The sequence below is a fragment of the Cyanistes caeruleus genome, chromosome 7 (assembly GCF_971803275.1).
Source record: "Cyanistes caeruleus chromosome 7, bCyaCae1.hap1.1, whole genome shotgun sequence".
NCBI classification, from domain to species: Eukaryota; Metazoa; Chordata; class Aves; order Passeriformes; family Paridae; genus Cyanistes; species Cyanistes caeruleus.
The window spans coordinates 13,206,027-13,234,026 of NC_141707.1; the positions used below are offsets into that span (position 1 = coordinate 13,206,027).

Below are 28,000 nucleotides of genomic sequence, written 5' to 3' on the forward strand. Positions count from 1 at the left end.
CTCCCAATGCCTCAGACAGGGGCTAAATTAAGGACTGAGGCCCATAGCCTACTCCGAAAGCGCTCTCCCTCCAACAAATGGCAGCTGTCTTTTGGTAAGCCCTGCAGAAACAACAGCACTGAGAGAAAAGAAATACGAATAACACTAGAAAGTTGTTTGGTTTTTAATTTGCTTTCCCAGCAACATTCTGAGACACACACCAACTATTGGGAAAATTCACACAAGCATTCACATTACTTCTGCAAAGGCAGGATATTGCAAAATGCTTAAGAAGCCATCTTGAACAGCTGTAAGTTCTAGGCTTGTGTATGTGGCATTTCCTGACTGCAGTCCTTCCTCTTTTCACTCTAGACAACAAGGCTGGTGAGAGAGGAGATGCAAGACAGAGTTCTCAGACCACAAATACTTTCCTGTTCTACTCACCCTTCTTCCCCAACAAACGTGACATAGAGTTTATTTCTCTGCAGGTCTTTTCTTGAGTAGCCCATGATCTGGTTAAAGGCATCTTCTAGCAAGTGATCTCTCCTGATGATTAATCTGAAGGGCAAAATTATTTTGAAACAGTAATTTGTGAACATGAACCACATTTGAAAACAACCATTAACACTGCAGGATAGTAACAGGGTGATTTCAGAGATACCTGTTTCTGCTGGATAATTTTATCCAGATCAGGAAGCTCCTCTTAGCCTATTTCCTTCAACGGTCTACTTTAGATTTCAATAAAATGTCCCTTGTACAAAGAAGTGTAGTTGTTTGTCTACCTTGGTTCTTCCTTAAATTAAAGTCTCAAGGGGAAAGGTCCTGAAGCTGGCATTTTCATTAAGTCTGAAATCCTTTAGTAAAGCTGGGCCCCTAAAGTGAGTTTTACTGTGAGCAGGAACCTAATCTTTTCCATAAAAATAAATCTCTTAACACAGAAAATGATAAAACCATGGCAAATCACAGTATGGTAAACCCAGAAACACACATCCCTACATTATCCTTGAGTGTATGATGGTACAAAAGGACTACAAGGAATGGCAATTATTGGTAGAAAACCCCACTGAAACATCATGTGTGAAAATGCAACGGACCTTCTGAAAGAAAAATTGTGAAAATGAGGAAGTGTCATAAAGATATCAAATAAGAGGTGAAAGAATCTTCCTTACTTAAACATTTTATAAATATGTGTTTAACTAGTTTCTGAAACTTCACTTTATATTCAAATACTGCCTTCTGTGTGTGCCTGTCAGGCAGCAGCCGCTGCTGCCTGCAGGAAGGCAGCTGAACACACCCCAGGCTCCTGCACAGCCCCTGCTGGCCCTGCAGAGCCCAGTGAGTGCCCTGAGCCATCCTGCCGAGGACATGCAAGGAGAGAACCCAGGAACTGAGCAGGTACCTGGACAACAAGAGGACCCAGGCAGCAGTGGAGCTGTGCTGGGCCCTGCTTTGAACAGGTCAGCACTGCTGCCTGGGAAAGCAACCCAGAGAAAACTTCCATTCACATGTAAAATTACAGCTTAAAAATCTACAGTGTGCTGGAAAATAGGTCAGGGAAGAAAGGACAGGGAAAAAAGGGTGTAAGAAATGGAAAAGATATTACAGGGAGAGAATGTTCCCCACCAGTTATTTGCCCAAGCATTCAGGACAAAGTTTTCACAGACAAGATTTTTACTGTTTATGATTTCATTATATGAAACTGCTCAACCTTTGCCTCTTAAGACTTGTCTAAACAATACCATTTTAATCCCATTTCAGTTTACAGAATTTGTTACAAGCTCACATGAATGAAGTCTGAGCTTTGCATAGATTTCTGCAAAATAAGAGAAGTGACTGGCTGAAGGAAATCTAAAAAAAAATCCCAAATCCAAAAACAGATAGAAAACCCCCTTTTTATAACAGAGGAAATTATTAAATCATGTTCTAGTGCCTCGTGGCTGTGAGTTTGTTAAATGGCACAAGACTTGGCAATTTACAAAATTTTGAAAGTATCTTGTGAGGACAATCCTGATATATAACAGCACATAATCACATGATTAGCAAATAAATGAAGGAGGCAAGACCTCACTCACGCACTCTAGCATTCAGACTGCTAAAATAAAAATATTAGCTGTTTTTTAAGGCAATCCTATGTATTTAGTAACATTTAACATGTGAATCCTCTTTACTAAAAAGGACTGTAGTATCAGGACAGGCAATGATGTACAAAAGACTGGCCTATCTAATTTTTTTTTTAGTGGAAAAAGATATGAGAAAATATAACTGTTTATATCATAGCAGTTGCTATAATGGAAGAATTCAGATGCCTCCTATTCTGCAGGCCTCTTCCCAAAGCTCTTTTTGGCACCATATTGGTAATACTGTCTGTACAAAAACATAGTTGGAGGGAGCACAGAGGAGCTCAGAACTTGCTGTATCCTCTGCTGTGAATCACATGCTGGCATTAAGTCTTTTATTACAGGTTTTATATTCCCAGAAATGCCTGGGTAACCATAACATCTGCATTCCTTTTAATGGGAAGAAGTTTGCAGATACATGAGGCAAGGCAAGCTGCCTGAAAAGAAATCCAGTTTCATGAGATGCTTCAACATACTTCAATTTTCCTGGGCCTTGTCCGTATCCTTTAGTCTCCAACTTCCTGTAGAAGTTCCTCAGTTTGGCTTCAAAATCTCTTTTGTACGGAGCTGGAGCTCGGGCATTGGCACGTTGAGTACCTGCAGGGAGCAAGGAGCAAAGAGTGAGCCCTAGTGACATGACCTGATGGAAGTCCCATCTGCTACTGGAAAGACTCCTTACTAGCAAAAGGTATGCATGGTATGTCCTTGGTTTAGTCACCTTTATAAAGACTAAAAGCTGCATATCTTCAAATCTGCTCTGCATCCAAGACTTTTTGGTTGCTCACTTCCAATAGTATCATCTTTCAAAAGTAAATCTTAAAAGAGTAAATCCAGGTCAATGCAAAAGATGGATTACAAGAACAGCACAAGTAACTAGAAATACTTTTTATTTTTCAAGCACACTTTATGTCTAACCTTTATAACAGTTCATGAAATAAAGTTCTGTTCTGGTTTTAATATTATCAGGAAAACAGCAACTCAGAAATTAAGTATAAACAGACTAGACTCTGCAATGCCCCTGTTAACTACACCAAGAGGAAGAAGGAAAACATTTGGAAATTCCTTAGCAGAAGCTTTTTCCTGGGGAAGTAACAAGGAAGAGAAATATAGGAAGAATGGAAAGACTACCAAATTTAAGTTGGTAAAACTTCTAATCTGTGGCCGCAGAAACATACATGATCATCATGTAAATGAATTTAATTTTGAAAAACTATTTTTGAGTGTCAATTTCTTAAAAGCAAGGAGAGGTGAGAACTGTACACAAAAAAAAAAAAAAATGGCATACCCTACAATTACATGTAAAAGTCCAGTATATACAAATTAGGTGTTTGGTCTGACCTATTCTGAAAATGGCCCTCATTAGGACTTTCACTGCCTCCCTGGATAAATTATTTGCACTGATTCGACTGTGAGGCAGGGTGCCAAGGAGGCAGTTAAACTCCTTCCCTATGTGGCTGTGTAGACATCCCACACAAAAAATTCGGAGGATGTTTAAAATTTTTCATGCTGTAAAGTATGCATAAGTTGCCAAGTACTTCTTTGGAACTAGAGGTCACCTCTAACGCACTGAAAGCACAAATGAACAGTTTAGCAGCACTTTTATGCAGAGTTCTGTCTTTTTGCTCAGTTCTTCATCCCAGTTTGCTTTTGGCTCCCTGAGAGAAACTAAGCCAATACAGAAACGTTGATTGCTACTGTGGGGGTAGGCATGGGAATGTAAGGCTTCAGGTAATAAAAGAGAGGAGGTGCATCCGTTCAGCCTGTGGGCAGAGACAGGAGAAGAAGCGCAGCCACAAAGCCCATGGGTCTGACGGAAAAAGCGACAGCACATCCTGCGGAAGTGGGGCTGGAAGGAGCTGCAGTCTATCTCTGCAGAGATCAGAGAGCAGTGAGCTCACTAACAGCACTGAATGCCATTTAACAGGTCTTTAAAAGACCTGTCTGACCAGAAAGACACTTGGCACTTGTTCCAGGCTTGAAGTGAAGTGTGGGAGAAATCGTAAATATCATGGAATCTGTAGGGCTCCAAAAGGAACATGAAGGAGCCCTCTGGAAAAACAGATCATAGTCATTGATTGAGCTATAGTGGTTTTCCTCTTTGGTGCTCTGAGAGCACCAAGAGCTTCCAAAGGTACACTCAGCTGAAAACTCCCGAAAACTTACAGAAACTCTAAAGAGCTTTTTAACTATTGGCCTTTTCCCTCTCTTGTTTGTTTTGCTTTGGGTCAAAATATGTACAAAAATGCAGTCACCAGAAAAAGGCAACAAAAGTAATGTTAGCCACTGAAGGAAGCTGGATTTTTTTGAAGGGTACCACAAAACATGAACCTGATAACACATTACTTCATGGTTCAGAAATCAGCATAATAATATTCCGTCAGCACATGACAAGTCCTCACTGCAAATCAGATGCATATGCCAAGAAATTCCTGGGCAATTATAGTGATTACTTCCGCCTTGGGAACAAAAGGTGCTAATGGAAGAGCTAAAAACCACCACTAATGTGATAATCATACTTGATTTTCAAAGAGGTTATATTCTAAAGCAGATATAAAGAGTAGCTTCATGACTGTTCATCTTTCCCAAAAGAGAAAGTACAAGTGATTGTGACTGATCTGAACAATGGATCCTTAACACCCCACCCCATGCAGTGCAGCACAGCCAGCTTGCTTAGCTGCTGAGAAAACACAGAGCCTCCATAGAAACATGGGCTATTTACAATTTCTCATCAAAAAAGTCATTTGTACACCAACACAAATGTGCATGCTTGCAGACTGACAGGGAGATTCAATGGTCTCTCTATATTTTTTTTTGAGCCAGAAGACAGATTACAATTTTAGGGAGAATGAGACTAAAACCATCACTGTTCATTCTCTACTATCTGCTGCTACTGTGAGTAAATGAGAATATCACATGTTAAAGACTGAATGTATTTTGAAATGACTTTGTTGGAATGAAGCCATGCCCAGCATGCTTTGGTACGCATACCAGTGATTAAGAAATCTTAACTCTGGAAGCCAAAACTGGTTTTATTTATAAAAGACTGCCAGGTTTGCAATTGGAAGTAAGATGCATACATGCAGATTTCATCGTTCCCTTCTTTTCAATAAAAAGAAACAGTTATGTCTAAACCATACACATACTAAAAGTATTAATAAATGTGAATATTGTATTTCACTTCTTTGCAGAATGCCATAAGATCATTAAAGTCTTTAGATAGTTCCTTCAGAGAGATCTCATAGAGGTTCTTTGTCCAATAGCAGGAAAAGCTACCACATGTTTATGAATGCATTTAATCTGGTTCCATGAAAAACCAAAGCTTTTTACTATTGTGAACTGGGAAATGCCCATGAAAATCACAGTTCTTTTTCTGATAAAAATTTCTTGTTGTCTAGAACTATCTAGAGTTGCTTACGCCCCAAATGTTCTCTATTCATCTGTACTTTCGTTATCAAATTTGTAGAAATCCCCTTAAGCCACTTCCGATTTTTTTATCTATTATCTTGAGGAAACTAAGCATAGCAACATCTATCAACATGGCCTTCAAAGGGAACTTGTCATACTTGCAATAATTTAGTTCTGATCTGCAACTTAGAATCTGAAATATCAGTTTCATTCCATTCTGACATTAATATTCATTCAGCTGCAGCATCCTAGGTTTTGAGCTCGTGTTAAAGTATAACAAGCTGGCTTTTATACATAAAATTGTCCCTCATTGCCCCACAGCAATTACATTGCCATTTTAATGTACAGTTATTAGATCCATGCTTTTAATTCTCCAGGCATCAGGATGCTGGCATGAGCAGTCACTTAGTTGTTTCACATCAGTGAGAAATGAGTCTGCATGTTTTTTTACAAGTCAGAACAAAATCACAACCCCTGAAGATGTAATACACCCAGCAAAGCATCTTGTGAGCCCAAGGCAAAGGTCCAAGTTTGACAGTCAAATGCAATTGTACTTGTTGACTTTGCTCAAAAATAGTTCTAGATCTTTGTCTTATCAAGGATAAGAAGTGGTTTCATGGAGCCTCTGCTGAAGCTTTGACTGAGCAACTTACCTGGAGAGTTCTGAGGCGAAGACACCGGCGAGCCTCTCGGGGACTGGCAATAACTAGGATGAAGTAAGGCATGTGGCGGCACATATGACATTATTTCCTCCTCAAACAAGCTTGCAAAAAGGAGGAAAGAAGAAAGAACGTGTTTATTTGAACAAATGGCAGGTTTTGCTTTCTAAGGATAAATCTCTAGTTATTAACCTGCTTTCTTTGGTAGTCACTTACTATTTCCACTGTGCACACTTAGAGTGCTACAAAATATTTTATTTCCATTTCTTCAAGAAGATTTTGAAAGTACTGGAAAGCAGTAACTACTATTTGGATATTTGTTCTCAAGGTTAAAATATAGTTAATCAGCCTTGAAAATTCATGGGTCCCCCCTCTTTTTTTTATTTTTTAATGTTCTCATTGCAAAGGAGTCAATAACCTTATTCAGAAACACGCTAAGCCTCCAGGATTAAGAATCACATCTGAACTTGTTACGTGTATTGACTGGTAAGCTTGTTAGCATAACATTTTATGTTTAATAACACTCCTGCTGAACCAGGTATCACATCTAGCCTGTTCAAGTTGAGTTACTTCATGCTTCATCTATTATTGATACACAACTTTCTAGGTGAAAAAACCCCAAACATTTTGCAGCCTGATCACTGCATCTGTGTGTGTGTGTGTGTGTGTGTGTATGCATATATATATATATATATATATGAAAACATGAAACATGACACAAACTGATGTGATAATATGTAAAAATTATTTTTTTTATGTAAAAAAATTTATTGAGCTAAAGAAAGAACTGCAAGACAATCTCCTGCAACCCAATGGAATAAAAACAATGTTCAAATAAAAGATGTTTCTTATGAAGTCTGTTCACCAAAAATACAGCTAGACTTTTTCTTTTACATGGATTTTTTTTTTTTTTTAATGGGTCCTTCCTGACCATTCTTTTTACAGTCATGGCCATATGGTATTTTCCTCCAAGTTACACAAAAATCTTCAAAGTTTTTTAAGAAACAATATTTACATTTCAAAAAAGGCCCAAACATAGATTTAAAATGAGATTTTTTTAATAGTTGTAATAACTTGGGAGATCTAGGGACGAGGAAAGATTATCATTATGCAACCTGGCCTCATAATACAACTACTAATGTTAATTCTATTTCACTAGATTCAATTTTAAAGGACCTGTGAATTTCTTGATGCACTTTTACAGTGGATGATAGCACAGCATCAAGATTAAAGGGTTTAATTTTAGCAAAAAAATCTGCCTGATTTTTGGAGTTAATAGCTTAAATGAAAACTAGTAAAGAATCAGCTTCCCATTTCCTGAAGTCTGTAAGAATATTGCTTTGGCAAAAGGGAACAATGCTTGACAGCACAGTGAAGAGGCAAGAGAGACACTAAGTAATAAAAACACCTCTCAAGCATGTGCCTTTACAAACAGGCACTTCCTAAAGCACAGAACTGAAGAGATACATTCTAAAAGTAGCACAAGGCACATGGTTGAATAAAGGTCTGAGCTGTACCACCTTTCTAAGCATCAGGGCTGAATGCAACAGGACAATTAAAGGTGGTCTGGGAAAACCCATATAAATCACAAGCACAGTGCTCGTCCTGTGAAAAGTGTGACCTTCAACTACCACCTAGAACTGAACATGATGAAAATAAAACCTGAGCCTTGAGCTGTAGCTCTCCCAGCTGCAAGTCCAAGGAGTGGAGGGGAAATGATTGGGTGACAACATCAGCACATGCTGTTCCCTGAAAGCTCCTCAGCAGCTGCCACAGCATGTTCCACGTGCATGGGCAGCAGCAATGCCTACCTGAGTAACATGACAAGGTCTGCATCACTGGATAAACGCACCAGCCCAGGTGTTCCCTCTGTCCGGATGAACTGGATCTTCTCCCTGTGTAAGCAAAAAAAGGCTTTCAAAATACCTTTTGCAAATAAGGCATCAAAGTGTACCACAGCACAAAGAAAAAGTACAGAGTATATCAGACACCTCTGGGTTATGCTTTTCCCTACTTTTTTTCCCTGCCATATCAAGTCCATGTGAGCAGTAAAACATTACAATCAAAAAGCTCATTAGTTCTGAGGAAGGATGCTCCTCTTGCCCTCATCTCCTCCATGCTCATGCACTTTGTAGGTAGCACAGGCACTCAAACAGTAAAAGAAAATTTTAAGAAATTAAAAAAAATAAAAGGAAAATCAATCCCTCAAATTCACACTCAAGTCCCTGTCTCTGAATTCAAAGTAGGAGGCTGAAACTTGTAAGAGAACATTCCTACTGCAAAAGTGAACTCTTTAAAGAGGCACTGTCTCACCTGAATCTCTATACAAATACAAGCCATACATTACAATGCATACTTGTAATTTTAAAGCCAACGTTTTCATACCATACTGCACTTACGGTATCTTCCAGTAAAAAAAACTGTATTATTTCTCCCCTCTATTTCATCTAAGCACACATTCTTTCTCCTAGACCCAGTCTGGTCACTGTTGTGGAATCTGTGCATCCTAAGTTCTGAGTATGGTAACACACAGAATTTTAGGATCTGTACTGAATGTAATTCCTTGGATTCCTATTCTTTTTCTCTGCAGAGCCTTTCCCTGCATTCTGAAACACAAGTATATCCTTCATATTTTTTCTTTGTCAGTATGATAGTACAGTAGAGATAAATTCTAATTTAGCTTTATACTTCTGGAGGAAAAGAAAACAAGAACCAAACCTATGTAGTAAAACGTGTCCTAAATCTAAAGGAGAAAACCCCCAAACAAACAGAAAAGTAAAGACTTCTGTATAAGAACAGCAGCATTAGCTCAGCTCAGAGGTCTGTCTACCTCAGGTCCTGTTACCAACAGTGACAAGAAGGTCCAAAACAGTCCATGCAATTGGCAGGGCAGGGACATCTGGGCACTTCCAGAGCCCACTTCACTTTGTATCAGTGCCTAAATGGCAAGGCTGGAGGAAATAAATGGTGGATTACAAGATATATCTTCGCATTCGGCTGGCAGCAACAGCAGAACCAGAAGGGCTTTATCTGGGTTAACTAATATATGCAGCCTTCCACATGAATGCAATCCATGACTTCCTGGGTTACCAGCAAGAGTTGTGATTTCAGTGACAGTTTTTTAATATATATGCCTTTTACCTTCCATTAAGATATAAATTATATTTAAAGTATAACAGATGCCTTTGCCTGAAGCCTTTTACATTATTTAGCAGCCTCTCAGTTTTACCTGCATTGGCTTGGAAGAAGATTTAATCTTGGCAACATGCCTAATAAATATATATTAAATATAATGTTCTCACACCACCATGAAACTTCTGAACACCAATTTTCTACATGTAGTATACTTTTATATATTAATAGAATCTCAACTTCTTATCTCTTCTTACACAAATAATTAATACTGAAGGATTTCAGGTTAATTTATCAAGGTCAGTTAATTTATCAAGTGTACAGCAATGTCCATGTCTTACAATGTGTCAAACAGAAATGGATTGCAATAATTTGCTAAATCAGGGTCTTAAAAGACTAACCAAGAAAAATAAAACTGACATCTTTATAAAAATGAAAATGTTACTGATGCATCATCTTTAGAAGGATATAGGAGAGGTGTAATGGAAGATAATTTACCTTAATCAAATTACTAACTTGAAACACTAAAATTAGAATGGAACCATTCAGCTTAACAGAATGGCTTTTCTGACCAATCCCATTTAATGTAAAATAAAACTATGTTCATTAAAATACCCAGTCATTCTGCTGACACAAGTCAGTTAAGGCATAAATCAGTCTCCTTCCAAAGTAAATGTGCAGAAGGACATATAATCTCAAGCAAATGAGGAGGTACTGAAAACTCTATCTTTTATCCTCTGATCTTCCATTTTTAATCTGAAACCCATCTTTTCTTTAGAAAGTCTCAGTTTGTAGGAAATTATGAACGTGTAATCAGGAAGCAAGGTTCTACCAGAAGCAGAATCGGGGAATACCAACAAGTCTTGTGAGCAATTTGAACTCTAATTTGTTAAAAAACCCCAAAACACACACGAAGAAAATTACACCGATTGCCATCACACTAAAGGAAATCAAGCACCCTGGGAAAAAGAATATGAAGCAATAAAACTACAAGCAACCAGAAATTGTTTGCATACTATTCCCCAGCAGATTTCAAACCAAGCCTGGTGGGACAAACTTGCCTATAGTGATATGGGTACAAATGTTTTGACATGCTGAGAACTGTAGATTTCTGCTGTATTTTCTAGAGAGCTTGTATTCTGCTAGTACATTGTTTCAGTTTTGGCAGCCAGGATTTCTTTAGAAGGTAAACCACACCTTTAACACAGAAGTCACATCACAACATTTTTTACGCTACACATGGGGAAACTGCAAAACAGGGCAGCTTGTTGAATTCTGGGAACTTGCAGGACACAGAGGAAAAGGGATCAGTAAGTAAAACAAAACAGAAAAAGAATGAGTACCAGTGCTGGCTGCCATGCCAGGTTGGGTAGGCCTCTGGAATACAGCACTGCACAGGAGAGACTGCCAACAATCAAAGCAGCATTTTTTAAATTTAGTTTCCAGGGAAGAATAGATACATTAGTTTCAGTTCTGGTCACTACTGTCCAAGCTGCCATTCCATTTCCAAGTCTAAACATAGGAGGGAGTTATAACAACCACACAACAAAGATCATCCTTCCTCAGATGTTGTTGTACTGTGCAAAAATCTGTAGATATCCCATTTTGTAAATTTTGGGGAGACATCAAAAATTCTGATTGATACAAGATTACCTCCAGACATCATAGGGTCAGGACAGCCTTTCTGTAAATGTGCTTTGTGAAGATAAGGACAAACCAAAATGCCATTCTGCCTCCTGCTCCCAGCTGTACACATACCCAAATGAATGGGCACATTTGCTGTGCCATCCAGCTGTCTTGGCACATTAGGAAGAAATCAGCAAATCTCTTATGCCAGTTGTTCCAAACATTTTCTCATAGGTACCTTTATTTGATAATAAAACACTACCTCTCTTCTCCTCAACCTTGTTACAGGCCGTTACATAGAAATACAGTAAACAACTATTTCCCACACCTCTGTGAATATGTTTGAATGCACCAGAAGTCTATAATCTGTTATGTTCCACTGTTAATTAATGAAAATAGCTAATTGTAAATAGCATTTTTTACTGAAATAGGAATAGCAAACTTCACTAATTTTCTTACCTGAGTGAATGATTCCTGGTAAGATCTGGTTGACGCTCTTGTAGAATTTCAAAGATATTGGGCTGCCGCAAAAATGCAACTATCTTGTCATTGTAAGCTGAAAACATTAACAAAAATATCATGCTGAAACAAGGAGATCCCAAAATAAAGGATGCCATTCCTTCTGAGTCTTTAACAATAATGACACACTTCACAGTTCTAAGGTTAGAAGTATTGTGCTAACACTTTTGTATGTAAGGCTATCAATTCTATTGTTTTTTAAGGAACACACTTCTTGATTATGAACCAAATCTCATTGTGACATATCCTTTCCACTGCTAGAAACTATAATTCTGTTAGTAACTTCTATTATATTTCAGCATTCACAGTCTTAGCTAAGGCCAAACCAGAATATTTATTGTTAGAATAAAATTGCAGGGACCTTGGTTTTCACTGCACTGAAATCTATTCTCAAACATTAAGCAGCCATTGGAAACACCCTGAAATCCTCATTAATGGCTGAGCCTGTGAAGCATCACACCATGTCCATGGCAAGGAGCAGGATTTAAATGGGCAGAGGTTTTCAAGTAAACATGTCACAGTACAAAGAGCCAGTTACAGTTAATCGGATTAATTTATCTTGATTTAGCACAATGTGACAGCTGCTAGATGTAATAAGCTACATTCTGTATGTGGTGGCACAGAAGTCAGTAACTCTGTGTGTATGTAACTGAGAACAGAAGTTAAGCTAATGACTAATTCCAAGCTGATTAACACTTTCTGTAATCCTGCCAAAATAGATGCTCAGAAGTTGTGGAAAAAAAAAAAAAAATTAAAAATCACTGGGAATACATGGAGTCCCATTAGGACCCAATCTGACTCCCTGGCTTCAGTTCATCCTGTGAGCTAGGGAGGTAAAATACATCAGTAATTCAGTTCTGCACGCTTCCAGCTCTGAAGGTTCCAACTGAACAGTGGGGAAATGCTGATGGACAGGAGGATCATAACCAGTGGCAACTTTTAGCCATCCCAAGCAAATGGAAACCCCAGAAGTGCACAGCACCATGACCCCCACAGAGATGGAGAACTCCCCAGTGCTGACGTACCCACTGGAACCACATCCTGGTACTGAGCTCTGCTGACTGTGTTAAAGGTGCTGGATGGTCTTGGCAAAACTGGGGGTCCTGAATGACGGGAGTCCTCTCCGACCTGAAAATGTGCAAGTAACCACAGTGAGTGTCTCTGTGCCAGCATATGCACTCAGAAACAGAAAAGGGAGAATTTACATGGCTTAAAACCAAGCGCACACATCAAGGCTTTGCTTGATCACTATCCCCAGTAATCACTGCAGCAGCAAGCAGCTGTGCTGTTAGGACACACATACTGTACTGGGCCCTTTAATAGGAAGAACCAAAACTGATGCAAAACTTACTGCTATTTTTAAACAGTCCTATTCTGAAAAGAGTTCATAAAAATTAAAAGTGGGATACCTCTCTTAATTTTGTGATTTAATTTTGTCTTTTGTAATTCATGGACATCTTTATACGAAACATTCTGGAAACAAAATTCTGCGCCTTCATTAGCACCTCTATTACCTCTGTGCATGAATGGAGTTTCCCTAAATTTGAAGTGGAAGCAAGTTTGTGGCTGAAGCCTCAAAGGAGAATAAAGGAATGAATTCACATTCAGGCAAGGCAAAAAGGTCCAAAATTGGTAAAAACATGTCTCCTAGAATAATTCAGAACCACTGTTCTGTTTTTCTTGTATTCACCTTCTGGGCTTAAAAAAAATTGCATGTGAATAATTTTTAGGGTAGAACCACAATATAAAATTGTTCTTAAAGGCATTTGTTATGTCAGGGCAACTGCTGCAGTTTACTGCATGATGAGGTTTCAGATATTTCTCGGTATTCAGTATTTTATCTCTGTAAAACATTTGATCAACTTCTTTTTCATCCTGCTGGACCCTCTTTGTTTACTTCTCCGTTTATCTGCCTACATGTAATGGTTAGCATTTAAACTTCACTCCCAAGCTTCAAAGATCTCTAAAACATCTAACTGCAAAAGATCAAATAATTATAAAATGTTGCTTTAAAATCCAATCTCTGAATTCACAAAGCAGCAAAAGTCCCAAGATATCTCCCAAGACCTTTCTGCTCTCTCATAATATTCTTTCAGAAAAATGAAGAATCATTTCCTGTTAGGCAATGTGCTGGAAAAGGAATGCCATTATTATTAGCCCCAGCTTCACACTACAGTTCAGCTTTAGCTAAAAAGCATTCCTTACACTGGTTCATGTTTGCTTTAGAGCATCCCTCTGTAAAATCTGGGTCAGTGACTTCAAAACATCAAAGTTCATGGCAAGTTAATGCCAAAGAAAGTATTTTTTTTTTAATTAAGTACTCATCTTTTGCAGTAATGTACAGTTCCTTTATGCAATAGCTTTAAAATAGGGAAAAAATGCAAATATGCAATACGTAAGTCCTAAAGTGCAGAGGAAAAACTGGTGTTCAGGCTCATACAAATGACAAAAGAACATAATTGTATCATTAATCCTAGAGTGGCAATACTGTATTGAACTGCTATGCTTGAGATTCCTATCTGGAATTACACCTCAATTCAAGTTACAACTGTAACAATATCAAGGAAACACTTCTAAAATTGCTTGTAGAAAAATGGTTTAAGCAATTTCATGTATCTAGATGGAGTGGGAAATTTTGACAGGTAAGCAGCACTATGTATAGTGCAGTATATATTATCATTTCTTGTCAGATGAACTATACTTATTTTGCAGCATTGACAACTTCAGCAGCATGGTTGTCACAAATACCTGTTTTAAGCGCAGAGCTACTGGATGCCGCTTAAAGAGAGAATCTGAGTGCATTTTGGGCAAAGTCAAGAAGAAAAAATTACTTCTGCTCTGCTACAAATCAATCACAACAGAAATACTTTCTTTACCCTATTCAAGATCTAAATAGCTATATGAAGGCACTTCTAACTTTCTTGCCTTATACATAACATCAGCAAATTGATGGAAAATGCTATTTAAAACCATTTGCAAAATATACCTGACACTGGAGGGGGGCTGACTAAACTATGTTCACACAGGATGTGACAAGGTATGCAGCCAGTGCTGTAGCACTCGCTGCAGCTCAGTGGAAGCTCTGCTAGAGAAGTGGCAGATGCTAAGATTGATGTTTGCTCTGAAACAGGTCTGGCAGACCTTCATCTGCCACAAGACTGAGCTAAGAAAAGGATAAAGCAGAGCATTTCTCCTGCTATTCTGAATTGTGTTATCTTCAATTCCTGGCATGGCATAACCCTCTCCTGAAAAGACAACCACAGTACAGAGGCTTTTAAATAAAGTACAACTGAAGTCCAAGTCACTGCACATACACCAGTATAAGGAAGCGACAACAACAACACGGGGACAGCCAGTGAAAACATTGCACAACAACATAACAAGAAGATAGTGGTTTCCATGTATTTCTGATCAGGAAGCAGAGATGAAATACATATTCAAAGCCATGTAACAGACTGATAAAGCTGTACGTGGTATGGTTTTCTCATACTTCATGAGAAAGTTGCAGAATTAGATGTATAGTCACACATGTATCTTTTCCCCCCTCTCATTTTGCACACTTATATATGAACAAACTCAGCAGACACCGTGCTGGACAATACATATTTTGTCAGTTGAAGACTGGATACAGGAACCAGTAATCAGTAATCAGATGCTCTCCTGTGGTTAAGTGTGGTTACTGCGAATTCCAAATAAGAAAAACTCATATTTGTTATTTTTTCTCTGAATTCATGCATGTTAAAAGCAACAACGTCTAGCAGAAAAAAAGATAAATCCTTACAGCTGACTGCTGCACTGTTACAGAAGAATCATGCTCCTTCCCACATGGAATGATGTGAAAGGTTAACCAGGTGCTGCTCCCGAGGAGGAGGCCCAGACCCCACTCACCTCCCCAGCACTGTGGCTGCGCTGCCGAGTCAGGTGCTGCCGATGGACCAGAGCACTGGTGGGCCTGCTGCTCTGCAAGGGCAGCCGTGGGTCGATGAACGTCGTGGTGCGTGAGTTGTGGTCGACAAAGAAAGCCTGCAGAAGGACAGGGAAGACAGAATTCATCAGCAATACTTTTTTATATTAATTATGTCTGAGGTTACCACCTGTTGGGGATCTAGGTTTCATTTGATCAGGTGGGGCTGTGGGAAATCTGTTTGGCTTGCATTTCCCCTCTGCAGAAGGAGGATAACACTTTTCTATCCCACTGAAGGGATGAATTGTTTAATGCCTTACTTTGTTTGTGTCTATACTTTGAAATTCTCATCTGACAAGCATCAGAAGTGGGAAGCTTTATTATGACTGTCAAGAAAAGAAAACTTGAATATTTAATAAAAGTAATCCTGGTGTATTCTCCTTTTCATCCCCTTATAAGCATCTAAAAAGGTGTCATTAAGTGGCAAACCCATTACCTTTTGTAAAGTATTTATCATATAATTATGAACACAATTGGCTGTATATATGTCAAGCTTATGCTTGCATCCAGTGATGAACTATGATTGCAGACCAAGAGGCATTTTTGCCATATTCCTGCTACAGCTTTTCTGAGTTCACTGACCTTTTTTTCTAAAAACTGAAACAAAATGCAAAAAACACCCTAAAGCACCACTCCAAACAAAAAAAAAAAATTTAAAATCTCTGAAAACCAAAAAAGAAAGGTCAGCCAAGAACACAAAGATGATGGCAACAAAAAAAAATTTAAATCAGGCAATTGATGAGAACAACCACATATTGGCCAGTCAACCATTTGCTGAAAACAAGGTCACAGGAACATGAATCTTGGAAAACTGAAACCTCCTACAATTCTACCCAGTTTGAACCAAGCAGGTTTCTAAGCCTTGAAATTTAAACTTTTTGCAGCACCAGTGTTGCACTTGGAAACCAGTACTGTTCTATTTCAACACACTCCACGTTTTCTGTCACAATAATGGAAACATGTGGAAGTGGCAAAAAAATTGTTTTGAACAGGAGAATTACAGGAAAGTGACATCTGGTTCGAGGAATCAAAGAATCTGGACTAGCAGAGAGGTGGTCAGGGACTGTGGGAGCCATTTCTGTCTTTAGCTACCAGTGAGGGACTTCAACCACAGTTCCACAAACAATATATTCCTGTGGTGTCAGCAACAGAAATATTCTCATCTTTCCCCCTTCTGACCACTGGTTTCATCCCCTGTGTGCCCTTCCTGCCTTGTGCTGGCACAAGTGTTTGTGTAGCCATGCAGTGAACCCACCAGGGGAGCTGGTCCAGACTAAAATTACTCCCTGTTTGTCCCTCTCCCTGCTGGGTCCTGTAACCTCAGCTCACCACAGATGAGAGGAGAGCAGAACAACTCTTCTGGCAGCAACACCAGCTTCTAATATTCATGGAATCATTGTTTCAGACTGCTTGGGAAAACCAGACCAGAACAAATACAATTCTTCTGACTGCTGTGAAGGTAGGTAGACAAACCTACTTATGTGTGTCATGCTATACATGCCATTATGGACTGCAGTGGGAGAGAATTCATACTTCCATTTCCCAAGGAAGGAGAAGCATATGGAGAGACACCACAGTTGCAGAACACTATTTCTTTAAGTCAACAACATATTGTTGAATCACTTATTAAAAAAATCTTGATTCAGTATAGGTGGTAGTGCCACCTGGAGCTGCACCACTCAGTTCTGAGTTAATGCAGCACTCCAGAATTGCATGCAGCACTCCACAGCATTCTATTTAAGTAACAACTCTGTTTAGACACGAAGATAAAGACAATCATAACTTATTAAATATGTATGGTTGCAGGCCAGCTACTAATAGCCTACTTTAAAACAAAGCATAAATTAGCACACTTTGAAGCCTTGGTGAAGATAACCATTGGAGCTTCAATGCTTTGGGCTAATCTGGACACTGGCACATAGCTCAAAATACAGTGTAGTTCACAATCTCCTTCCAAAAAATTCCTCTCATAACTTCTGCCTAGCTATAATCCATAAATCTACAATGCTTGAAGAGACTGACATAGAATAGGTAGTGCCAAAACTATATTTAGCCCATTAAACATGAATAGTTGCCCTAGTTATTCTTCCAGTTAAAATCTGTGAAGCTTGCTAAAACACCTTTTCTGACTATTGAAGACTTCAGTAGTCAATTACTATGATTTCTTTAATTGTAGAGAGAAAACCCAAAAACATCCTCTAATAACTTCCTATATATTTGTCCATCTTGCAGAGCTCTAAGTAAAAAGCATGAAGACTTGCATCTGGCTTTAAAATACGTACACGTGCTTACACACACTGCACAAATGCACATATCTGTACAATGTCTGTGTGTATGCACATGGACACAGCAAGGCAGAACCTCAAAGCTCAGCTCAGGTGATATAAAGCCTATATAATGCTTCCTGCTACCACATTTTACCAATGCCTTTCTGCCTCCCTGTGTTGGGTGACTGATGAAGGATCATCAGTAATGCTCATCAGAAATGACACTGTAGTCACACCAGACCCTTCAGGGAGGACTGCACTGTATTATCTCCTGTTGGGGATACACAGAGGAGTCAAAGAAGAGTGGGCAGCAGGGTTCTGCTGTGCAGCTCTGGAGGGAGTTCAGAGGTCAGCAGTCCCCAGCAGACCTTGGAAGACAGCCCACGAAGAGGACAGGCAAGCAGCACCACACTGCCAAGGGGGAGTGAAAACACCACTACTCAGCATTGCACCAGGGCCTGAACCATTGCTGTGCCTCATGAGCAAGAGCACCAACCTTTCACTGTGATATATGAAAAAATAAAGGATAAACCTGTTCTCAGCAGGGAAGAGCAGTTAAGCAAAGGAAATATAATTATCTATTGAATTATGGCTAAGTTCAACTTGCTTCTCTTTAGGTTTGTGCTTTAATAAAGGCAGGTCCAGCTTCAGTTTGGTGTCCCCAAGCACTGGTCTTGCCATGTGCTGGCCATAGTCTCTCTTGAGTGCTGAATAGGCTTTTCTACTGGCCACAAGTGGCACTTATGACACAGACAATTAAACGTAATGAAAATGAGCAATACTAAGACTAATTCAAAGTGAAGAAATCCCAGTAGGAATTTATTCAGTGCTTCCTCTTCTTGATTAATACTGTGGTAGCATTGCTGTTACAAAATACCACCCCAGAAATCCAAAGGTCTAATTCTCTCTAAAATTAAAGAAAATTGAAAATTGCCCTATTCTTCAGGAGAAAACTGGCCTCTGAAGAACTGACCAGCACAAGAATGAGTTAAAAAATAAAACAGTGAGGCAAAGAACAACATTAAAAGAAAACAGTGAGGCAAAGAACAACATTAGTAGAATTGCACATTCCTAGTTGTGTGTCTAATGAAAAAACAAGGTGCTTTTCAGAGTTAAAAAAATCTAGGAAACAACCCTCAAACGATTTTACCCTTCAGTTTAGAACTGTTTAATCTTTCCAAGCATCAAGATCATTATTTATATGGACTCTCACAGCTAACCATATTGAGAGTGATAAGTGTAAGAACCAAGAAGCTAAATATATCAGTAATCCTAATGAACTGATAAGCCTTATCACTTCCTCACATGCTAATCAGTCTGTTTTTAACCATTCTGGTTTTTTACAAAAAAGTATCATGTTCTATATACTGAGGATGCACTAGCTCAAAGTTACATTAAAACTTGCATCACAACTATGAAAGTGGTATCAAAATTTTTTAGGAAATCAAATATTGACACCTATTTAAAAAAGCCAGTGAGACCTGCAACTATTTAAGATCTCTAATACCTCCTAAGGAAACACACTCTGTACCATCTCTTCCTCATCATCTCCATAACATCTCTTTCCTTCCAAGTAATGCACAACCACCAGAGTGGTCCTCCCCAGAGCTGTCCCAGACCATCTGTTTTACCTCAAGTACATCCATTTCAACTCAGAAACTGATGAACACAAGGCCTTCTTAGCACTGTAGAGTTACCTTGCCCTGATGGTCGTGTTTCATCTCCCAACCCCTTGGCAGCTCCAGCTGTTTGTTGGCAAACATGTTGAGGAAGCCCACCAGATCCCGGTTGTGCTGGTAGCGCTCAAAGTGGTGGGTGTCCCGCCGGACTTTGGTGATCATGTGCTTCAGACACGTGTTATTTGTAAACATGCGGTAGGCACTCTGAAAAACACACAACAGCAAAGGCTTTTCAAAGAGAAAACTGCTCTGACCACAAAAGACAACCCTGTCCATTGTAAGTGGATCTGCTGAAGAAAAGTTACTCATTCCATTGCTTCTCCTAACACCATAAATCCCATTACACAAAAAAACACTGGGGGGGAACTAATGCAAAAAGAAGCACTGAAGAACAGGCAGAAAAGGAAAATATATATATTAAGATGGAATTTTGTTCAGTGTGACCTCTCGTATGCTTTGATATAAACCAGGAAATCTGGGGAAACAAATACTGCCATTAAGCAGGAAGGTATTTCTCAGAATTGTGTCTCACCCTGTGCAAAGCACCGTAAGAAAGCTATTATTTCCACAAACAAATAATTTTGTATTATAAGAATGATGAAGAATCGAGTGGAAAATAAAAATTTCTATCATGCAGAGCTAGGATGGCTCTGATAGCCTAATAATTTGAGGGGATAATGATGAGTGAATCAAGCCTCCCTATGTACTACCAATATCTCATCATCAAACACTGAGCAGTATATTTGTACACAAAGCAACTGCATTTATAAGCACATATTTATGAAAGCCTTTGAGCTGTAGTCATTGTACTCACAGGGTTAGAATGCAGCACTGTAAAGAACTCTGGGCTGATAAGGAATTTCACAGGGGGAGACTGGAGCAATAAAGTAAGTCTGGATCTGGAGGTAGAGTGAGGCAGCACATTCTCTCTTCGAAAATCTAAGAGCAAAGTAAATGACAAAAGCTTCCAGCAGTTATTACCAAAGCATCCCTGCAAACAACTAGATTGATGTGAATCACACAAGCAAGGAAAGCATTAAGTACACAACTATTTCAGATTTACTGAGGACAGTCCATATATAAGCGTACCCAAATTTCTTCTAACATAACACTGAAGTTTCTGAAAATATTACAATTTTAGCTTATTAATATTTTCTTGTGGTTTTTGGTAAACAATCAGTAAAACAAAATCACATTAAATTGTTTGAGTTACCAAGTTTGTGCCTGTACATAAAATGCAAGAAAGTCCCCTGGGCATGTCTGCACTGCTACACTGTAGCTGTATGCAGGTAAGTTATTTTTAAATGTTAACCAATGGATATAAAAGTCATTGTACACTTATAAATGTTTAGTTCCTTCTTAAACAATAAATCTGCCATTACCACAGCCCCAGTCTTGATACAGTATTGAAGAAGCTTATGTAAGTAAGAATCAGGTTGCCAAGTACCTGAAAGTACCTTTCACGTTTCAACTTCCAATAAACATTTGTGTCTTCTCCTAGCAACTACAGAAGAAGTGCCCTGATTTTTCTTCAGTACCAGGAAGGAAATGAAAATATACTGAGTGGTGTTTGCTACAATGTCAAAACTGTTGCCTCCAATTCTCTTTGAAGATATTTGGAAGCATATTTTTAATGTAAATGAAAAACTGCAATTTCAGATTTGGTCTTCAGTGATATTACACTAAAATGTGTGCTGCCACCTACATTTCAGTTTCTTTCTTTTTTAAAAGTTGCAGTATGTGCACACTTCTCTATCAAATGAATATTAATCATGTAGACCACAGCTATCACAGATATAAAAGATCATAACACACAAGCAGAGCAAGAAGAAAGGCAGAGAATGAGATTCTAAGCTGAGGGAAAAGTAAGAAGAAATAACAAATGAAGAGGAAAATAATAAAGGTAAAATTCTAAGTATGCATAGGTAAATATGGAAAAAAGGGAATGGAGAAAATAAACACATTAGAGGAAACCAGGAAGTGAGAGGGTAATTGGTAAAATAAATGAACAAGAGGATTTTTAAAAACACTAATTAAGGAACAGACCTCAAGCTGTCGCACATGGAGCATGTCATTGAATGGGGTGAAGGCAGAGCAGCACAAAGGCTCCTGAAGCTGTGCCTGAATACTTGGGCTGGGAATGTTTTGCAGACACAGACACACACTGAAATTTTACATGAACTCTGTACTGGTGCAAAACTTGGGTGTACATCAAAGTTTTACAGGTAACTCTCACACCCTGAAAGATGCTGTGACATGCAGCAGATAAGTGCTCTGTCACAGTCTGGGGAATCTGGAAACCAGAATGGGTCACCAGGTGGGTTTTTATCACAGTTCGAGGCTTATGAATTTGGTTTATGAAAAGTTTGTTCAGCTGAATTTGCTGGTTAGGGTTTGGCCTGAATTTGCTCACAGCTGATTTGCGTACAGCACAAACCACCTGGCTGCACATGCACAAAGAAAAGGAAACAGCCACAACAGAATTGAAGACTACAAGTAATAAAAGGGAACACCTGGATAAATCTCAAGTTCTACAATGACTTGAAACTCGAAAAAGGGTGACACTGCTTGTATATCTGATTAATTTAGGAGAGACTTTTATAAGAATACATCAAGAGCATCTAGAGAAAAAGCCAAAGCACATGGCACCACACAGCTGGGACTGGATGAATAACAAAGTTTATAAATGTGTTAGTAAATTTTTAGTAGGAAGATGACCAAGGAGAGAACTGCTTAGTGAAAAGAAAAAAATAATGATGTTCACTCAAAAAAAGGGTCTTTCTTCCTATGTTCATTCCAAAGGTTAACTGTCTATCAGAAGAATGAAAAAAGGGAGGTGAGAGAGAACAGGTTAAACATGCAAATTAAAGGTTTCCAAAGCCTTTAGGTCAGGTGACGTGCACTCTAACAGTTAGGAAACAAGATGGAACAATTGCTGAGACACCGGTGACTCTGTCAGAGGTCTGAAGGAGTTCACAGAAGGAATGGGCTAAATGCTGTTAAGAGTCCACCAAGATGTTTTACTAAGATCTCTCTGGGTCTGGTCCTACTCATTATTTTTACTAATGACTGGATAGGGAAGACAAAACTTGCTCCAATTAGGAGATTCTGCATTGTATTAGGTACAATGATTAGGTACTGATTAGGTACTTGGACAGCAGGATGTACAAGATTCAAAACCACAGAGGCACATTAGAAAAGTACAAAGATCTGTGTGCAGGTAGGGATAATCAACTCACAAAGACCAGATGAAAAAAGATATTTGTGCCAACGTTCTGCACACAAGGATCAGAACCTGATTTTAGCAGACCAAAGACTGAACACTGGTCAGTGCCAAACTATTAAAAAAAAAAAAGCAAAAAAACAAAAAACAAAACAAACCTTCTGCAGGAATGTACAAGGAGTGTTCTATGTAAGACATTTCCATAACCTCTTCAGTACAGAAGAGTTCTATTTGATTTTCTGAAATATTCCTCTGAAGCTGAAGACCAACTCAAGACAATTCTGAGTAGGCCAAAAAACTAATCTGAGAGCTAAAACCAGAAGTCATAAGGAAAGACTAGGAAGCAATGGATTTAAGAGTATGTTACAAGTATATATCACGTATATGTTAAGTATATGTTATATGTTACTTCTTTATATAAGAAGAATGACTGTCTAAAAAGTTAAAGAATGCCCCTCAAGTGGAGAATATAAGAACTCATGAGACAGCATTTGGCAAGTATGGCTTAGGAACAGCTCTATCTACAGAGATAAAGCCCCTTCTAGTTCTACATTCTACTATTTCAAACTGCATAAGCAAAGTCAAGATATATGTACGCCAGACCACACAATTTTGTATTTTTTCATTGCAAATGTCCTGCTTTCTAAACCAGTCTGGTACTGTCAGAAAAGTCCTCTGAATCTCACAATCTTCTCTTCAGCATATTGAGGAGGCTGAGTCATAACATTCGAAACTACACAGCAATGAAAATAAATGGCTTTATTTTCACACAGACTTTCAGAGGAAGAAATTAGGGTTTGCCTTATGTACTCTCACTAAATCCTCTATGAGATGAGCTCCCTTCTTGGGAGAAGGGGGAAAAAAGTTATTTTTTTAACCTGAATTAGAATGATGAAATTCAGCTTCCTCTGCAGCTCCATCCATGGCATTTGTGTGCTCTTCAGGCCTGTCATTTGTCATTGTTCTTCGGATGCTCTGGTACCTAGGGTTGGAAAACTGGACTTTACATATAGTATATGGTAACTATGACCCAATTCTGGCTCTGAGGGAGCCTGCCCATATTTTCTGCCATGTAGGTTAATATATATTGACCTCTGATTTCTGCATTAATAGCCTTTTGAGTTTCTGACAACCATTATCAGATGTATTATTTTTGGTCACATAGCTTAAGATCACAGGTGGAATGCAGAAGTCCTGGAAGCTCACATGCAAACCAAAAGCAATTGCCACATAAAAATAACCACGTAAGGCCAGCTGTGGGAGCAGCTGTGGCCTTGTCTCCTCGCTCAGTCTTGCGATGGTGAATGCAGCTTTGCAAGCGCACCAAACACGCAAGCACCGAGGGTAATTCTTACCGGCGATTCAGCTGTTCCATCTGCTGGATGGAATTTGACCTCTGGAGAATCTGTGGGGCTGGGGGAGCTGTGGGTCGCTGCCATGTTGTTGTCCTGTTCACATGGTCCACGTAAAAAATCCGTCCATGGCTGTCAATTCGAGCCTCCCAGTCTAAGGAGCAATAAAATACTGTCAACTATGGAGGAGGGCCTGGGGTTTATTCATTGATTTGTATGAGCTCTGTCACTTTTAAAACCCCATCTATTGCTTCAAGTCTCTATAATAATAATAATTACTACTTCAACATAAACATATACATATGTATATAAAAAAATACTCATCTATACAGAAACAGACATGTCCGATTCTTAGACACTTGCAGCTACAGAAATCAGGCAAACCATTTAGCACATCAATTGAAACACAGTTTTTGAGAGCTCAGAAGGTGTCTAGATGAGACTACCTATATTGCAAGTCTGAGTGAAAGCAGTATCTGCTGGTAAAATAAAAACACTTAAGTTTTTAAACCAGAGTTTGTAAACAAAACAAAACACCCAAGTATTCAGGGAAGAACGGAATTGCTCAGTGGGGGAAAACCAAACAACAAAAATAAAAAAAAAAAACCCTCAAACTGTTTACATTTGTGAACTCATTATCCTGCTTAATTGTCAAGCCCTAAACCACTGTATATATATATATATTAGATATATATCCCAGTAAGCTGGGATTTTTCTTGTCATGTTTATGGCCAATTCTGACACAGTCATCATTTCTGTAACATGCTCTCGGTAGAAGGAAACCATTCTTGCTGCATTTAATTTTAAATACACAAGCTTAAACACTTGGGCAATGGCTTCCAAAGTAAAGTATTTGCATCAGCATTGTGATGGACAAGGCTGTCTTCTGCTATGTTTCTATAGAAGGCTATATTTCATCAAATCACTGTTTGTCAAATGCGTTACAAATAGCTTGCTGAATTGGAAAATTTTCATTCATCGAAATTTCATGATCACACTTTGTTAATTTTTCCCCAGGAATGTAGGAACTGGAGCATACTGCTGCACATTATAGGCAAAAATAAAAGATAAACGTTTAAATTCTCTTGTTCTTTAACTTGACCTAACACAAGACTGAAAGAAATACACATATTTTTCATCCTTACTTTCAAATTCTGGTGAAATAACAAATTTAATATAACCCAAATTAAAAAGAAATTACAGTTTACAGCTCAAAATCATATTCTTAATATTTTCCCTAATTTTTCAGTATTAAAATATTAAACCTGTCACACATCCCAAAGAAGAGCTTTGGAGAAAAAACCTGAATCTAGGCAATGATTAGTAGACTTTATTCATATTAGCAAATCATTTATTTACATAGAGTATTGTATTGGGCTTTGACTATAAAAGGGTGATGTGTACATGCATCATGCCACACATGAATGTGCAGAAACCCAGAAAATGTCAGAAATGTTAAAATACTACACAGCCAAAGCTTTCTCCACTAACATTTCTGCAGTTTTTCCAAGTAGTTACTGCAGTGCATAGTTTCCTTCTGCAACCACAGAACTGGACAAGCTACCTCTGCGCATTTCTGAAATATCTGTCTCCCAGATACAGTTTTTTAAAAAGTAAAACTGGTAGAATAGGGTGGCAGTTAATTAACTTGAAGATCTGCACACAGGATTAATCTGATTATAACAGAACCAGTAGGGAGCACAACCATATCATCATCCTGGCTTTCCACACACAGTTATATTTGTGTTCTGCTATCAGGCTCCTTCCAGTTACTTGCTCCAATTACAGAGTAAACACAGTCCCATATCATACTGGGAAATAGGGATCTGTTCATTTTACACTAAGTATCTTAATTCCTGACTCTTTTAAAGTAACAGAGCTTTGCCACAGACTTCAGTGAATCTGAACTTACTTTTTTTTTTGCCTATTTGGTTAAAAGCAATGTTTGCCTATCAGCTGTGTACCCTTTTGTTTGGAGGGGCGGGGCTTGGTCCTTTCTTTGAATACCTAATACTGAATAGATTTTCACTTCTCAAAGTTTAAGCAAGTGAATCTGTTCAATAAATAAGAGCAATGTATTTTTCATAAGACTTAGAGAAATTACAATTCATTTGTTTGTTAAGGCTCTTCTAAGGCTTTATGTCCAGGTTTATTTAATATAAAATCTTCCCTCTGCCTCAAACAAGAAGTATTCAGAGATTTTAGAGCACCTGACACCTCGCAGAGCCTCACAAGCACCATCACCTCATCTCCCTGTGCAGTGCACACAGGAAAGGCAGCACTGTCTCTGCATGAGTGACAAGTCTGTGTGCACCAGGTGTAATTATCACAACAACACCGGACTCAACCATCATCACTCCTCACTTCCAACTTCTCAGCTGCTCATTTTCAGTTCTCACATTCAAAAAGGAAATGTAATGAACTTTCAGTAATGAGACACTGGCAGCTTATCTCCCAGTGAAAGCATGGAGAAGCTCACTTGGTGGCAGAGCCTCATCCACTCTCTGGTACCGGCTAACGTCCTGACGCACCGAAGGCAGGGACCTCAAGGGCTGATGGCCATTGGCAGGAGAACCTGGAATCAAAACACACACAAATTATTTTTTTCAGTCAGTGTAGGGAAGCCCTAGAGTTGCCTCTAAACTGAGCAAGAAATTTCAAATCTTGAAAACAAGAAATTAGTGCTCTTTGTTTTCAGATACAGTAAGGTCACTCCAGAAAGTGCCTCCTGCAGTCATTACCTCCAGTAGCTCCTTCAAGCTGCGCTGTGGCACCCTCACAAGCTGCCTGTGCTCCTTCAATTTCTTCATCCTGAGACTGGCTCTGGGCAGCTGCTGCCTGCAGGCTTCTTCTTCTTTGCCAGATTTCTTCTGCTTCCTCTTGGTCTTGCAGCTCACCTGCCTCAGCCTCCTGTGCCTCCTCCTGAGGTAACTGCACGGCTGGCAGAGAACCAGCAGCACTCGCAGAGTCCTGTGCTTCGGTACCCGGCTCTGCCGCCGCTGCCTCAGGGGCACAGGCTCCCTCCTCTTCCTCCTGGGAAGAAAAGGCTGGAGTCTCGGGAAACCTGGCGCTCTCGCAGGAGGAGCAGCGCACTTCCACGGAGGAGCGCCGCACCGTCGCGCTCTCGTTGCAGGAGCTGTCGGCCCCCTCGGCGTCGCTCTCCCCCTCGGGCCGGGTGCTGGCCTCGCTGACGCTCTCGGTGCGAGCCGGGTCGCTCTGCTCTGTCTCTGACGACAGCTGCGAAGGCTCCGAGCCTTGGTCAGTGGACTCCGTCTCGCTGACGCCCCGTCTGCTCCCACCCGCAGCTTCAGCAGCTCCCGTGTCTGCACTGCCAGGAGGCTGCTCCGCCTCTGGAGGGACAGAGGACTCGCTGCCAGCCTGCTCTGCTGGGGCTTCAGCCTGAGAACCCTCCAGGCTTTCGCCTCCTTCCTCTGGAGGGGGAAGCTCCGGGAGAGAATCTTGCTGGTCATCAGTTGATGGCAAAGGAGCATCAGAGGATGAAACCCTTTCACTCTCTGCAGGTCCTGGCATTACCTGATCTGAGGAGGAACTTACTTCATTTCTTTCGACATTTCTGGTAGCACCATTGAGCATTACTAAACCACCATCATCTTCCAAAGAAGATGGAAAACCCAGGTCTTGATGCAGCTCGTGCTCCTCTTCATCCGAGTCAATGTGAAGCATAGCATTAAGTCTTGTGTCAGTAGGGAAGCTACTCCTCAGTTTTGGGGAGGCTCCTCGTGGACGGTCACCACAGGCAGATGTCCCTGGTCTGGGATGGTTGTTGTGTTCTATTGCATCGAGATAGTCATTTAGTGAGTCCTGGCGACCTCTGGGAGGGGATGATCTTGAAGCACCAGAGGTCAGCTCATCCTGGTCTGTCTCCAGAGTCCTACTAGTCCTTAAAGAGTGTCTCAGGATTGTGTCTCCAGAAGATTCCTCAAAGACTGGGCCATTGGAACACACTGTGGATGTATCGTGATGTCCTGGCATGTCCTCATCATCAGAGGGGCTCCCCAAGTCTCCATTCACAGAGTTGGTTCCTAGCAAAGTGCCAACTGTTTCTGGTGAAGCATCT

General features: G+C 39.6%; 1 protein-coding gene across 12 annotated transcripts in view; it reads right to left on the bottom strand.

Annotated features, from left to right (window-relative positions):
* Nucleotides 1–28,000, bottom strand: part of HECW2 (HECT, C2 and WW domain containing E3 ubiquitin protein ligase 2) — a 166,298-nt gene that overhangs the window by 18,486 nt on the left and 119,812 nt on the right. For all 12 annotated transcript variants that reach the window (XM_086897047.1, XM_086897038.1, XM_086897041.1 and 9 more), the window contains 13 exons: nucleotides 26,664–27,998; nucleotides 26,402–26,497; nucleotides 23,926–24,076; nucleotides 23,449–23,552; nucleotides 20,162–20,286; nucleotides 19,366–19,551; nucleotides 15,326–15,460; nucleotides 12,463–12,565; nucleotides 11,378–11,474; nucleotides 7,972–8,055; nucleotides 6,155–6,264; nucleotides 2,573–2,693; nucleotides 424–537 (listed from right to left, as the gene is read on the bottom strand). In XM_086897047.1, the coding sequence (XP_086753173.1) occupies nucleotides 424–537; nucleotides 2,573–2,693; nucleotides 6,155–6,264; nucleotides 7,972–8,055; nucleotides 11,378–11,474; nucleotides 12,463–12,565; nucleotides 15,326–15,460; nucleotides 19,366–19,551; nucleotides 20,162–20,286; nucleotides 23,449–23,552; nucleotides 23,926–24,076; nucleotides 26,402–26,497; nucleotides 26,664–27,998 (2,761 nt within the window). The remainder of the gene's footprint in view (nucleotides 1–423; nucleotides 538–2,572; nucleotides 2,694–6,154; nucleotides 6,265–7,971; nucleotides 8,056–11,377; nucleotides 11,475–12,462; nucleotides 12,566–15,325; nucleotides 15,461–19,365; nucleotides 19,552–20,161; nucleotides 20,287–23,448; nucleotides 23,553–23,925; nucleotides 24,077–26,401; nucleotides 26,498–26,663; nucleotides 27,999–28,000) is intronic.